The sequence below is a fragment of the Geotrypetes seraphini genome, chromosome 1, assembly GCF_902459505.1.
Source record: "Geotrypetes seraphini chromosome 1, aGeoSer1.1, whole genome shotgun sequence".
Lineage (NCBI taxonomy): Eukaryota > Metazoa > Chordata > Amphibia > Gymnophiona > Dermophiidae > Geotrypetes > Geotrypetes seraphini.
In genome coordinates, this window is record NC_047084.1 from 153254965 (window position 1) to 153267257 (window position 12293).

Consider the following 12293-nt stretch of genomic DNA (forward strand, 5'->3'; position numbering starts at 1 on the left):
TTTTTGAGTGGGTGCTAAGAAATGCAAGGTCATGTATTTGGGCTGCAAAAAAACGAAGGAGCGGTACAGTTTATGGGGTGAAGAACTTATGTCCACGATGGAAGAGCGGGACTTGGATGTGATTGTATGTGATGATCTTAAGGTGGCCAAACAGGTTGAAAAGGTGATGGCTAAAACTAGAAAGATGCTAGGTTGCATAGGGAGAGGTATGGCTAATAGGAAAAAGGAGGTATTGATGCCCCTGTATAAGACTTTGGTGAGACCTCATTTAGAATATTGTGTACAATTCTGAAGACCACACCTTCAAAAAATGTAAACAGGATGGAGTCGGTCCAGAGGAAGGCTACTAAAATGATGTGTGGTCTTCGTCATAAGGCGTATAGGGATAGACAAAGATCTCAATCTGTATACTTTGGAGGAAATGCGGTAGAGGGGAGATATGATCGAGATGTTTAAATACCTACATAATATAAATGTGCATGAGTCGAGTCCCTTTCATTTGAAAGGAAACTCTGCAATGAGAGGGCATAGGATGAATTTAAGAGGTGACAGGCTCAGGAGTAATCTAAGGAAATACTTTTTTACGGAAAGGGTGGTAGATGCGTGGAACAGTCTCCCGGAAGAGGTGGTGGAAACAGAGACTGTCTGAATTCAAAAGGGCCTGGGATAGGCACATGGGATCTCTCGGAGAGAGAAAGAGATAATGATTACTGTGGATGGGCAGACTAGATGGGCCATTTGTCCTTTATCTGCCGTCATGTTTCTATGCTCAAAGAGTTCCCAGTTCTCTTTTCCTTCCCTCTTGTATCTCCCTTTATTGTACTTTCCTTTTAAGACTGTAGTTCTTCCCCTTTTCCTTCTGTTCTAGTTTGTCTAGAGTTTGTTTATATGTCATGCTAATACTAACCACCCTTGTTATCGTCTGTCTTTTTCCTTTTTAACAATGTTTTACTGACTGTAACTTATGTAATGTTCTTTTAAACTATTGTACACCGCTTAGAAGCCAGATTAAGCGGTATATCAAACTTGGAACACCGTAGAGCCCACCCCATTTAATGTCTCAATTTTTTTAAATATAAATTTATCATCATTTTCAAAATTTGCTTGACCTTGTGTGCCAGCTCAGCCCAAACCAACGGTTGCTCAGAATACCTCATGACTTGCACAGCTGCTTCCCTGGCTTAGAGAGAACAATGTGGTGGCTCTCCTTCAGTTTATTTGGATCCAAAATGTCCCCCGACTTAAAAATGAGCAAAAACCACTGGCTTAGGCTTTACTGTTGCAAATGGATTACAACAAATGGCTTTGTGAGATATCAAATTTATTTGCAGCAGTATTTAGTAAAGGGGTTTCTCTCTAAAATAGATTAAAGTATCCATTTGATGGTGGCAGAAATAGCATTACATCATATGGCATTATTTTGTACAATAATCTCTCTCCGATTTTCTTCGGGTACTAAAAATATTATTTGCCCTAAAGAACTAAAATATAATAGAAAATTATGCATACCTGGATTATTAGGTTTGGAAACTCTTCCTTTGTGTGTTGGAAGTAACAGCAATTCCAGGGACTGTGGCGTGGCTACCCTCTCCTGCTTCTTTTCTGAAAGTGGAAGTGAATCCTCTCCCACCAGGGCCGCCTTCTTCTCAGCCAAGAGGCTCCCAGCAGCCCTTGCAGCAACCTCTTTGAGCAAAGCAGCGGAAGAAGTCATTGATGCCAGAGAAACGAAAGACGTGGCCAGAGGCGGCTGCACCTCTCCAGAGGCCTGACTCCTCTCGCTAACCTTCTTGGACAAAGCTGCCAGGGTAGAGCTGGCCGACTGAGAATCGAAAGGCGACAGGAACGTTTTGAATCTCAGGGTCTCCGTAGTCCTCGGATGCGATTTGTCCTGAACAGCGGCACTGGCTGCAGCTTTCAGTTTCAGAATAGCTGAATCTGGTGACAAGCTGCAGCCAGTGGCGGAGCTTCCCAGCCATTTGCCTTGGTTCCATATGAACCGGTTACTGGTGCTACTGTTGTACTGGTCGCTTTGGTCCTGCTTTTCAGCAAGCTTTCTAGCCAGGACACTTAGCTGTTGAGCGTGGTGAGATGATGGTGAAAAGGAGAGATCCGAGTCCAGGCTGACCAGAGACCCTCCTCTGCCATTTGCAGTGGCGTCCGTGTCCAGTTTGAGGGAACCAGCCTCAAGGAGACGTCTCAGGTTACTACTCAATGACTTGGCAGTGACAGAAGAATCATCCTCATCCAGAGGGGACTCGGCAAGTGAAAGGTGAATTTTACAGTGAGGTGTGTCCCTTAAAGACTCACTTTCAGTGGCTCCCAGCTCCGTATTATTGCTGGGGGTTGTACTTCCTAGAGATGTGTCTGGGGACGTGGATGTTTCTTGGGTTCTGTCCTCAAGCGATAACTGAAAGTTCTCTTGAACCTCTCCATAAGATGCTTCCGATGATGGTGTTTCGGAGGTATTCGCAAACCAGCTTTCCTCTTCACTGAGTTCACTTCCCACTTCCTCCTGTCTAATACCATCTGCAAAGGAACAATGTAGTAAACATTATTTTGTATCAAAATAAGAAAAAAAAAAATTGAATTTTATTGCTCAGACAAGTTCAAGGCAGGCATTCTACTGCCGAAACAAAACAAGAAGAGTGTATTTATAGCATTTTATAGGCAACTGAATTACATACATAAAAGAAAACTCTATATAAGTTACTAGACAACTTTTTTTCCTATCTCTAGTGTCTTTCACTGGTTTCTTTCAGGACTGCTAGTTCATTTCACTTAGTAGGATTTATAGGCTGCGATATCTCAGTTTACGGCATAGAACTCAATATACATAGGACAAACAACACAATCATAAAATTACAAAAAATAAAGTCAATGAACAATTAAAAAAAAAATACTACCAAAAAACCTTCTTCTCCCCCACACTTTCAAGGCCCTCCTTTTTAAGCTTCCTCTGAACCCCTTCTGACCTCTCTATGTAAGTTGCCTAGAGCCTGAATAGGTATGAGCGAGACACAAATGGAAGATTAGATTAGATAAAATGTCAGTTTACTTGCAGAAATTGATTATAGATTATAGATCAGGTCCTTAGGGTTAACCCCCAGTTCCTCAGTCTTGTCAGATATTACTGCTTACAAATGAGAACCATCTCATGCGGGCAGGAGATGTCTACACTTGGTTGTCTTACTGAGGTGTGGTGACAGAGATAGGGGTAGGGGAGTAGAAGGGATTAGGGGGGTTACTCGTTTGAGGTTGTGACCTTATAAGTCAGTTGTTCTTAAACCTGTCCTGAGGGACCCCCAGCCAGTGGCATAGTAAAAGGTGGGGGGAAGCAATCCACACCAGGCACCGTCTTGGTGGAGTCACCGGCACCCGTCCTCCTTCCCCCCCCCCTACAGCGTGCCCCTTCCCTCGTAACTCTAACGTTCACAGCGCAAACAGCCACCCCCATCCTGTTGCTCACGCCAGCATCGACTCTTCCTCTGACATCACTTCCTGGATCTGCGCCTAAGAAGTAACGTCACAGGAAGAGCCAACACTGGGGCGAGAAGCAGGTTGCAGGTACGGGGAAAGGAAAGGGCACGCGTGTGGCAGAAGGGGAAGGAGTGCAGGGGGGAGGAGGGGCGCCATCGCTTCGGGCTCCTCTCACCCTCACTATGCCACTGCCCCTAATGAATATGCAGATTTGCATATCATAGAGATGACAGGTGTGCAAATCTGCCTCATGCATATTCATTAGGGATATCTTGAAAACCTGACTGGCTAGGGATCCCCCAGGACAGCTTTAAGAGCCACTGTTATAATTATTTCTTCTATTTATTTATTCATTCATTCCACCATTTGATATACTGTAACATCCGGCTAGCAGAACTAAGCAGTTCAGACTAATAAAATAAAATTAGTACATAGAAAGGAGCTCTATTTGCATCCTTGAAGGCAGTATATATATATTGCAAAAAAAAAACCCACAAAAAAACATAAAACATAACATAAATGGTACATTAGCACAAATACAGTTCCAAAGAAATAGAATTCTGATAAGCTTTAGCTTGGAAATGGTCAGGAAGTGTTGAGTGACTCCCTTGTAGGTTCCTTGCAAATACAGTAGGAATCCGAACTTAATCCGCTCCAGAACCCCATTCGAATTCCAAGACCATTTTTCCCATTGAAAATAATAGAAACTGGATTAATCCATTCCTTTGGTCCCATAAACTCAGATTTTCAAATAAATTTAACAGTAAACACACTGAATTTGTGGCATAGACAGCAAGATCGGGCTCCCCCAACCGACAGAGACAGCAAGAATGGGCCCCCCCCCAACTGGCAAAGACAGCAAGCTCGGCAACGGCAACTGCAAGCGGTGCCCAGCCCAAAGCTTCCCTCTGACGCGAACCGCCCTGGCGCAAACAGGAAGTTGCGTCAGAGGGGAAGCTTTGGGCCGAGCAACGCTTGCATTTATCATACATTCGGATTCTGGGGCAAAATTTAATAAAAAAAAAAAAAAATAGTTCGGATTCAAAGTTGCTTGAGTTCTGGGGCGTTCGGATTCTGAGGTACAACTGTAGCTTCTAAAAATGAAGCCCAACTGAGGGTGCTGCTGAACCTTAGAAGCAGTTAACTCAAGCAACAATGGGTGTGTTCTACCAAGAGATGATGAAATATATAATACTGGTCTTTAAGACCGTTACATTAACGGGGGCTAGAATAGATGTGTGTGTCTGTCTTTCTTTCTTTCTCTCTCTTTCCTCGGCTGTCCACCACCACCCCTTACCTTCTCCCCCTGTCCAGCAGTAGCCCTTCTTTCTTCCTTTTACCTCCCCACTGTCCAGCAGTACTTCTTTCCTGCTCTCCCTGTCCAGCAATAGCCCTTCTCCCTTCCTTTTACCTCCCCCTGTCCAGCAGCACCTCTTTCCTGCTCCCCCTGTCCAGCAGTAGCCCTTCTCCCTTCCTTTTACCTTCCCCCTGTCCAGCAGCACCTCTTTCCTGCTTTCCCTGTCCAGCAGTAGCCCTTCTCCCTTCCTTTTACCTCCCCCTGTCCAGCAGCACCTCTTTCCTGCTTTCCCTGTCCAGCAGTAGCCCTTCTCCCTTCCTTTTACCTCCCCCCTGTCCAGCAGCACCTCTTTCCTGCTCCCCCTGTCCAGCAGTAGCCCCTCTCCCTTCCTTTTACCTCCCCACTGTCCAGCAGCACCTCTTCCCTGCTCCCCCTGTCCAGCAGTTGCCTTTCTCCCTTCCTTTTACCTCCTCCCTGTCCAGCCGCACCTATTCCCTGCTTCCCCTGTTCAGCAGTAGCCCTTCTCTCTTCCTTTTACCTCCCCACTGTCCAGCCGCACCTTTTTCCTGCTTCCCCTGTCCAGCAGCACCTTCTCCCTTCCTTTTACCTCCCCCCTGTCCAGCAACACCTCTTTCCTGATCCCCACTGTCCAGCAGTAGCCCTTCTCCCTTCCTTTTACCTACCCCCCTGTCCAGCAGCAACTCTTCCCTGCTCCCCCTGTCCAGTAGTAGCCTTTCTCCCTTCCTTTTACCTCCCCCCTGTCCAGAAGCACCTCTTTCCTGCATCCCCTGTCCAGCAGTAGCCTTTCTACCTTCCTTTTACCTCCCCCCTGTCCAGTAGCACCCCTTCCCTGCTTCCCCTGTCCAGCAGTAGCCCTTCTCCCTTCATGTTACCTTTTACCCGGTTTTTGTGGTCGCAGCGTCATGGAAGAAAGGCAATGTTTAAACCGCCGCAGGCTCCTATTGATGGGGAAACTGCCGCACGCTCTACTGCGCATGTGGAAACCGCCAAATGAAAAACAGTTGCACTCTCCTTCTGCCCTATGCGTCGCAAGCCGCCCCACACGCCTCAAATCGAATTCGGAACGGAAGCAGAAATCACGGTGGCAGGGATCACGCCGTTTCAACAGCGCATGCACGGGTAATGGTTTTATTATAGAGGATGAAGAACAGTCCTCACAGAACAAACAGAGCACCTCCCATGTCTTTTCCCTCTTCTACTTGCATCCTGACCTACTGACACTTTGGTAATACACCAAAATTGGTGGTCCACTCGGACAAAAGCCAAAAGAGCAACTGAGCTCTTCCCTTCCAAGGTTCTTTGCTGCGAGATGAATGATGGGTCCAGTCTGTGGTGAAATTTAATAAAACTTAGAAAATTTGCAATTTATGTCTGAGGATTGATATAGGTAGAATATATAGCAAGATAAAAAAATGAATCAATCATTCCCACACCACAGAATTAAAAACTATGGAAGAGACAAGTGATGGAAGTTTGCATTTTATGTGTGGATCTTCATACAGAATAATCAGTGATGCGGGTGGTCTGGGGAGATGTTTTAACTGGAGACAGGTGGAGCAAGAGGAAGAGATCAGAACTGATATTGGCAGGCTCCCTTATCTCGGTTCCAGTCAATATTGAGCCAGGACCCTATCTGGTGGGGTGTGGCCACTGACCTGGCATCATTGTGCTTTTTTGGACGATGGAGAAGAACGAGACCCAGAGGCTTGCTGCCTTCTGCTCTTGCTGAACCTCTGGCTTGACCCCTGAAAGAACCTCTGCGTAAGAATGGAATCTTTGAGAGCCTCGAAAATTCCCGTGTCCAAACCCCGAGCAGCCCGGAGTTTACTGTCCGGCATGGCCTTAGGTCAATGGTCCATAACACTGGTCATCAGGTCATCCATAAGAACATAAGAATAACTTTACTGGGTCAGACCAATGGTCCATCTAGCCCAGTATCCTGTCTTCATGAAGGCCAATCCAAATCACAAGTACCTGGCAAAAAAACAAATAGTAGCTGCATTCCATGCCACCGATCCAGGGCAAGCAGTGGTTTCCCCCATGTCTGTCTCAACAGTAGAGTATGGACTTTTCCTCCAGGAACTTGTCCAAACCTTTTTTAAAACCATCTACATTAACTAGCAATGCATTCCAGAGCTTAACTATTCTCTGAGTGAAAAAAATATTTCCTCCTATTGGTTTTAAAAATATTACTCTGTAATAGAGAATGACACAGGGACAAGTCTTTGCCCATCCCCATGGGAACTCATTTTCCCATCCCGGCAGGTTTTTTTCCTGCCAGCTCTGTCCTCATCTGCAGAAGCCTCAAACACTTTAAAATCATAAGTGATTGAGGCTTGTTCAGTTAAGGAAGAGCTTACAGGAATGGGGCAGGGACATAACTTGGGACAGGACGGGGAAATTGAATTCCTACAGGGATAAAGACAGATTGTTCACCCTCTCCAAGGTACGGAGAACGAAAGGACACTCCTAAAGCTGAAAGGGGATAGATTCTGTACAAACGTAAGAGAGTGGTAGACAACTGGAACGCTCTTCCAGAGTCTGTTATAGGGGAAAACACCCTCCAGGGATTCAAGACAAAGTTGGACAAGTTCCTACTAAACTGGAATGTATGCAGGCGAAGCTGGACTCATTTAGAGCACTGGTCTTTGACCTGGGGGCCGTCGCGTGAGCGGACTGCTGGGCACGATGGACCACTGATCTGACCCAGCAGCGGCAATTCTTATGTTCTTATGTACCCTTTAATAACACGGCCCGCCCGCCCGCCCTTCCTTTTAAAACACCCTCGCTCTCTCGCCTGCCCACAGTGCCCTTTTAAACACCCCCTGAAGCCTGGTGGTCCAGCGGTGTATGGGCTGGCATGAGTGCGCTGTCTGGGCCCGCCCCGCTTTCTGAATGGCTGCTTAATATATAAACTCATAATAAACATTTTCAGGTTGATTAGGAGGAGTGATCCTGTGAGGAAGTTAGTTGGACCTTTAGATCGTCAATGAACAGAAGGGGCTCTCAGGGACGAGACAACCATGATGGAAACACTAAGGCTCGGATTCTGTAAAGGGCGCCATTATCAGTGACCGCCCACAGAAGTGGCACCGTTTGTGTGTCAATCAAGTGAAAGCGCCACTTTCAGAATCACAGCCACGTCAAAAGTAGGCCCTGGAAATATAGGCCAGAGTTTGAGGGTGGGGGGCCACATTTCCAGCGCCTACCTTCAATGAGAATCGCATCCATATAGAGGCGCCTAGCAGCGTCTGCCTCCACTTCCAGTGTACACCACGCCTACTTTCAACGTAGTCGCTGGTAGGCATCGCTATGAATCAAGGAAAACTGGAAATTGTTAACGATCAAATGGAAAAAAAAAAACTAAAATTGATTTGATAGGGATTAATGAGCTGAACCATTCATAATTTCTAAGCGATTATGGGTTTGGCTCTTTTCTGTATAACATATATTGTTACGTTTCTGGTTGCAGCCAATCCCACAACTGTGATAGCTCAGTCTTCACACATATGCCTAGATTACACAAATAAAACCTCTTTTTAAAAAGGCCCAAGGTAACCATATTTTGCAGATCAATTCCAAGAGAATCATTTTTTTAATGTTCCTTTTTATCTATGCTTTCCTGGGTTTTTTTTTTCTTTTAATTAAACAGCAATTAAAGGTGAATCGGTCTCAGGCTGTGCCACATTAAAGTATCATTAGCCCCCAGCTTCCTGCCATTACTGGCGCTGTCTAATGACAGATTCTTCTCTACCTTTGCTAAATCCATTCTCATCAGAACCTTTGGTACACAGTTACTGACGTTATAATTGTTATTATCACATAGATGAACCTTCTTACTGTTGGGGGTCACCGACTTGTTACTGCCTAAAACCTATTTCACTGTGGCTCAAATGCCTACCTTATCTGTTTGCCAAGAGTGTAAAAATCCAACCAAAACTGTAAGTTAAAATGGTAGAATATGCATCTGAGCCACTAGGAACACCCAGAGGCACAGGGTTTGGTCTTTATAACAACTTCTTTGATGCGATATATGCACATATATTGATAAGTTGAACACGTGACCTAGTAGCAGAGCTACCAAGTTCCCCAGTTCCAGGAGGGAGACCTTTTGACCAGTCCTGGTTTAAAAAAAAAATAAAATAAAAAAACACTTAACATTTCATAGCCTTGTGGTGTTTGAGGTCCCTGATTCTACCAAATGAAATCAATGCTGCAGGTCCCATAATGCACCAGGATGTTATGTTTTATGTGATTTTATAACCCCACCCAATCCTCACTAAGCAGTGTTCAAAGGGTGCTACAATTAAAAGTAAATTTGTTATATAGTGGAAACATACAATGTGGGGTTAGGAGCAATTCATATGTTCTTGTTAGGTGCCGTCGACTTGTGTTTGAGTCATAAGAACATCAAAGCCTTACTGGGTCAGATCAATGGTCCATCAAGCCCAGTAGCCCGTCATCATGGTGGCCAATCCAGGTCCCTAGTACCTGGCCAAAACCCAAAGAGTAGCAACATTCCAGCATCTTAAAGAATAGCAAGATTCCGGAACCCCAAAAGGAGCAACATCCAGAGCTGAGATTGTGATATCAAAATGCCTCATTCCCCTCCCCCCCTAAAGCAGGAGCGGCAGCGCTGCTCTTGCTGGCCGCCCACTGCCGCACCTGCTTTAGAGCGCGAGGGGGGAGGGGCAGTTGAAAAGTGCTGGTGTCCGGCTTTCCCCCTGGCCTCCCGCTGGTGTTCGGCTTCCCCCCTGGCTTCCTGCTGTTGTCCGGCTTCCCCCCTGGCTTCCTGCTGTTGTCCGGCTTCCCCCTGGCTTCCTGCTGGTGTCTGGCTTCCCCCCTGGCCCTCCCGCTGGTGTCCGGCTTCCCCCCTGGCCCTCCCGCTGGTGTCCGGCTTCCCCCCTGGCCCTCCCGCTGGTGTCCGGCTTCCCCCCTGGCCTCCTGCACACCATTTACCTAATATGAGCAGCCTGCAGAGAAGATCGTGGTATTAGCGATCTTTGCAAACTGTCATAAGTCTTCGGAGCTGTTTCTTCTGCTGCGGTCCCGCCCCTCCTCTGATGTCAGAGGCAGGATCGCGGCAGAGGAAACAGCTCCGAAGACCTATGGTAGTTTGCAAAGATCGCTAGCACTGAGATCTTCTCTGCAGGCTGCTCATATTAGGTAAACGGTGCGCAGGAGACCAGGGGGAACACGCAGGCCTTACGGGGGGATGATGCGCAGTTCTTGGGGGTGGGGGTGGTACAGGCCTTCAGGAATGGTGGCACAGGCCTTCAGGGGGGGACAGGCAGGCCTTCAGGGAATTCAGGAAACGCCTAAAAACACATCTGTTCCTGAAGTACTTAGGTAACTGATCTATACAATCTTAGTCCTCAACAAATGATCTTTAGAATTGTTATTCACCAACTCTGAACTTTGTTTATTCCACTCGATCTGTAATCTATATATATAAAATCGGAGGTATTTATGTATGTATGTGTGTGTGTGTGTATGTGCCGCGATCACGCAAAAACGGCTTGACCGATTTAAACGAAACTTGGTATGCAGATCCCTCACTACCTGGGATGATATGTTCTGGGGGTCTCGCGGCCCACCTGCGCACATGGGCGGAGCTACAAACAGAAAATCAGATTTCACCCATTCATGTCAATGGAGAAAATGTAAAAAGCTGACATTCTCACAGTAATTCAAAAACGGCTTGACCGATTTGAACGAAACTTGGTATGCAGATCCCTCACTACCTGGGGTGATATGTTCGGGGATCTCGCGGCCCACCTGCACACGTGGGCGGAGCTACAAACAGAAAATCGGATTTCACCCATTCATGTCAATGGAAAAAATGTAAAAAGCTGCCATTCTCACAGTAATTCAAAAACGATTTGACCGATTTGAACGTAACTTGGTATGCAGATCCCTCACTACCTGGGGTGATATGTTCTGGGGGTCTCGCGGCCCACCTGCACACATGGGCGGAGCTACAAACAGAAACTGAGATTTCACCCATTCATGTCAATGGAAAGGATGTAAAAAGCTGCCATTCTCACAGTAATTCAAAAACGGCTTGACCGATTTGAACGAAACTTGGTATGCAGATCCCTCACTACCTGGGGTGATATGTTCTGGGGGTCTCGCGGCCCACCTGCACACGTGGGCGGAGCTACAAACAGAAAATCAGATTTCACCCATTCATGTCAATGGAAAAAATGTAAAAAGCTGCCATTCTCACAGTAATTCAAAAACGGCTTGACCGATTTGAACGAAACTTGGTATGCAGATCCCTCAATACCTGGGGTGATATGTTCTGGGGGTCTCGCTGCCCACCTGCACACGTGGGCGGAGCTACAAACATAAAATCGTATTTCACCCATTCATGTCAATGGAAAAAATGTAAAAACCTGCCATTCTCACTGTAATTCAAAACCGGCTTGACCGATTTGAACGTAACTTGGTATGCAGATCTCTCACTACCTGGGGTGATATGTTCTGGGGGTCTCGCGGCCCACCTGCACACGTGGGCGGAGCTGCAAACAGTAAATCTTATTTCACCCATTCATGTCAATGGAAAAAATGTAAAAAGCTGCCATTCTCACAGTATTTCCAACTATAAAACACTTTCTATGACACTATAACCACTAGGGACATCGTTTCTATTCTACCACGGACACCATACATATAGAGTTTGTATGTTCTAACTGTGTTTGTAACTGTTTCCTTCATGCACCCCAGTTCATAATGTTATTACATTACATGAGTACTCACATATGCTGAACTAGGAACACAGGTTCCATTCTGAACCGGGGAAAAACTGCATGGAGTTTCTTTTCAACCTGAGTTTCCACATATTGAGTTGTTTAAATCAATACTGAAACTTTTGGATGCCACTTATTCCAACAGATCTTCCTTTTCAGTTTAAGAGATTGCAAATTCCAGTGTGACTTGCATTCTCTATCACAATCAACAAATCACAGGGACAGACTATTACATACTGTGGAGTGGATTTAAGATCCCCCCTGTTTTTCCCATGGACAACTCTATGTTGCTTGCTCAAGGGTGGGTTCACCCAAGAATTTATATGTTCTTGCTCCTGGAGGTGAAACTAAAAATGTTGTTTATAATCAAGTTTTGCGTTAGTTGTATTGTATTCATTTTGTCAAATATTTCACATTATAATTTGAATATTGTACTTTTTATAAAACTGTAAAAAAATAATTTCATTCACCACTATAAAGTATCTTTATTTCAATGCATTTACTGTGTTATTGCTATAATTAAATACCCGTGCAACGCCGGGGCATCAGCTAGTACCTTATAATTATTGTAAACCGCATAGAACTTCATGGTCCTGCGGTATATAAACTGTTATTATTATTATTTAGGTGTGGGATGCAGGCCTTCAGGGATGGTAGCACAGACCTTCAGGGGGGACAGGCAGGCTTTCAGGGGTGGGGTGCAGACCTTCAGGGGGACAGACCTTCAGGGTAGGGGGGTCCTGGTG

The 12293-nt window shown here is 45.8% G+C and overlaps 1 protein-coding gene across 6 annotated transcripts in view; it reads right to left on the reverse strand.

The window, feature by feature from the left end:
* Positions 1-12293, reverse strand: part of ZNF827 (zinc finger protein 827) — a 290810-nt gene that overhangs the window by 149134 nt on the left and 129383 nt on the right. For all 6 annotated transcript variants that reach the window (XR_004539050.1, XM_033940095.1, XM_033940085.1 and 3 more), the window contains exon 2: positions 1510-2526. Coding sequence is in view for 5 of the 6 variants with exons in the window: in XM_033940095.1 (XP_033795986.1) it covers positions 1510-2526 (1017 nt within the window). In the remaining variant the exon portion in view is untranslated. The remainder of the gene's footprint in view (positions 1-1509; positions 2527-12293) is intronic.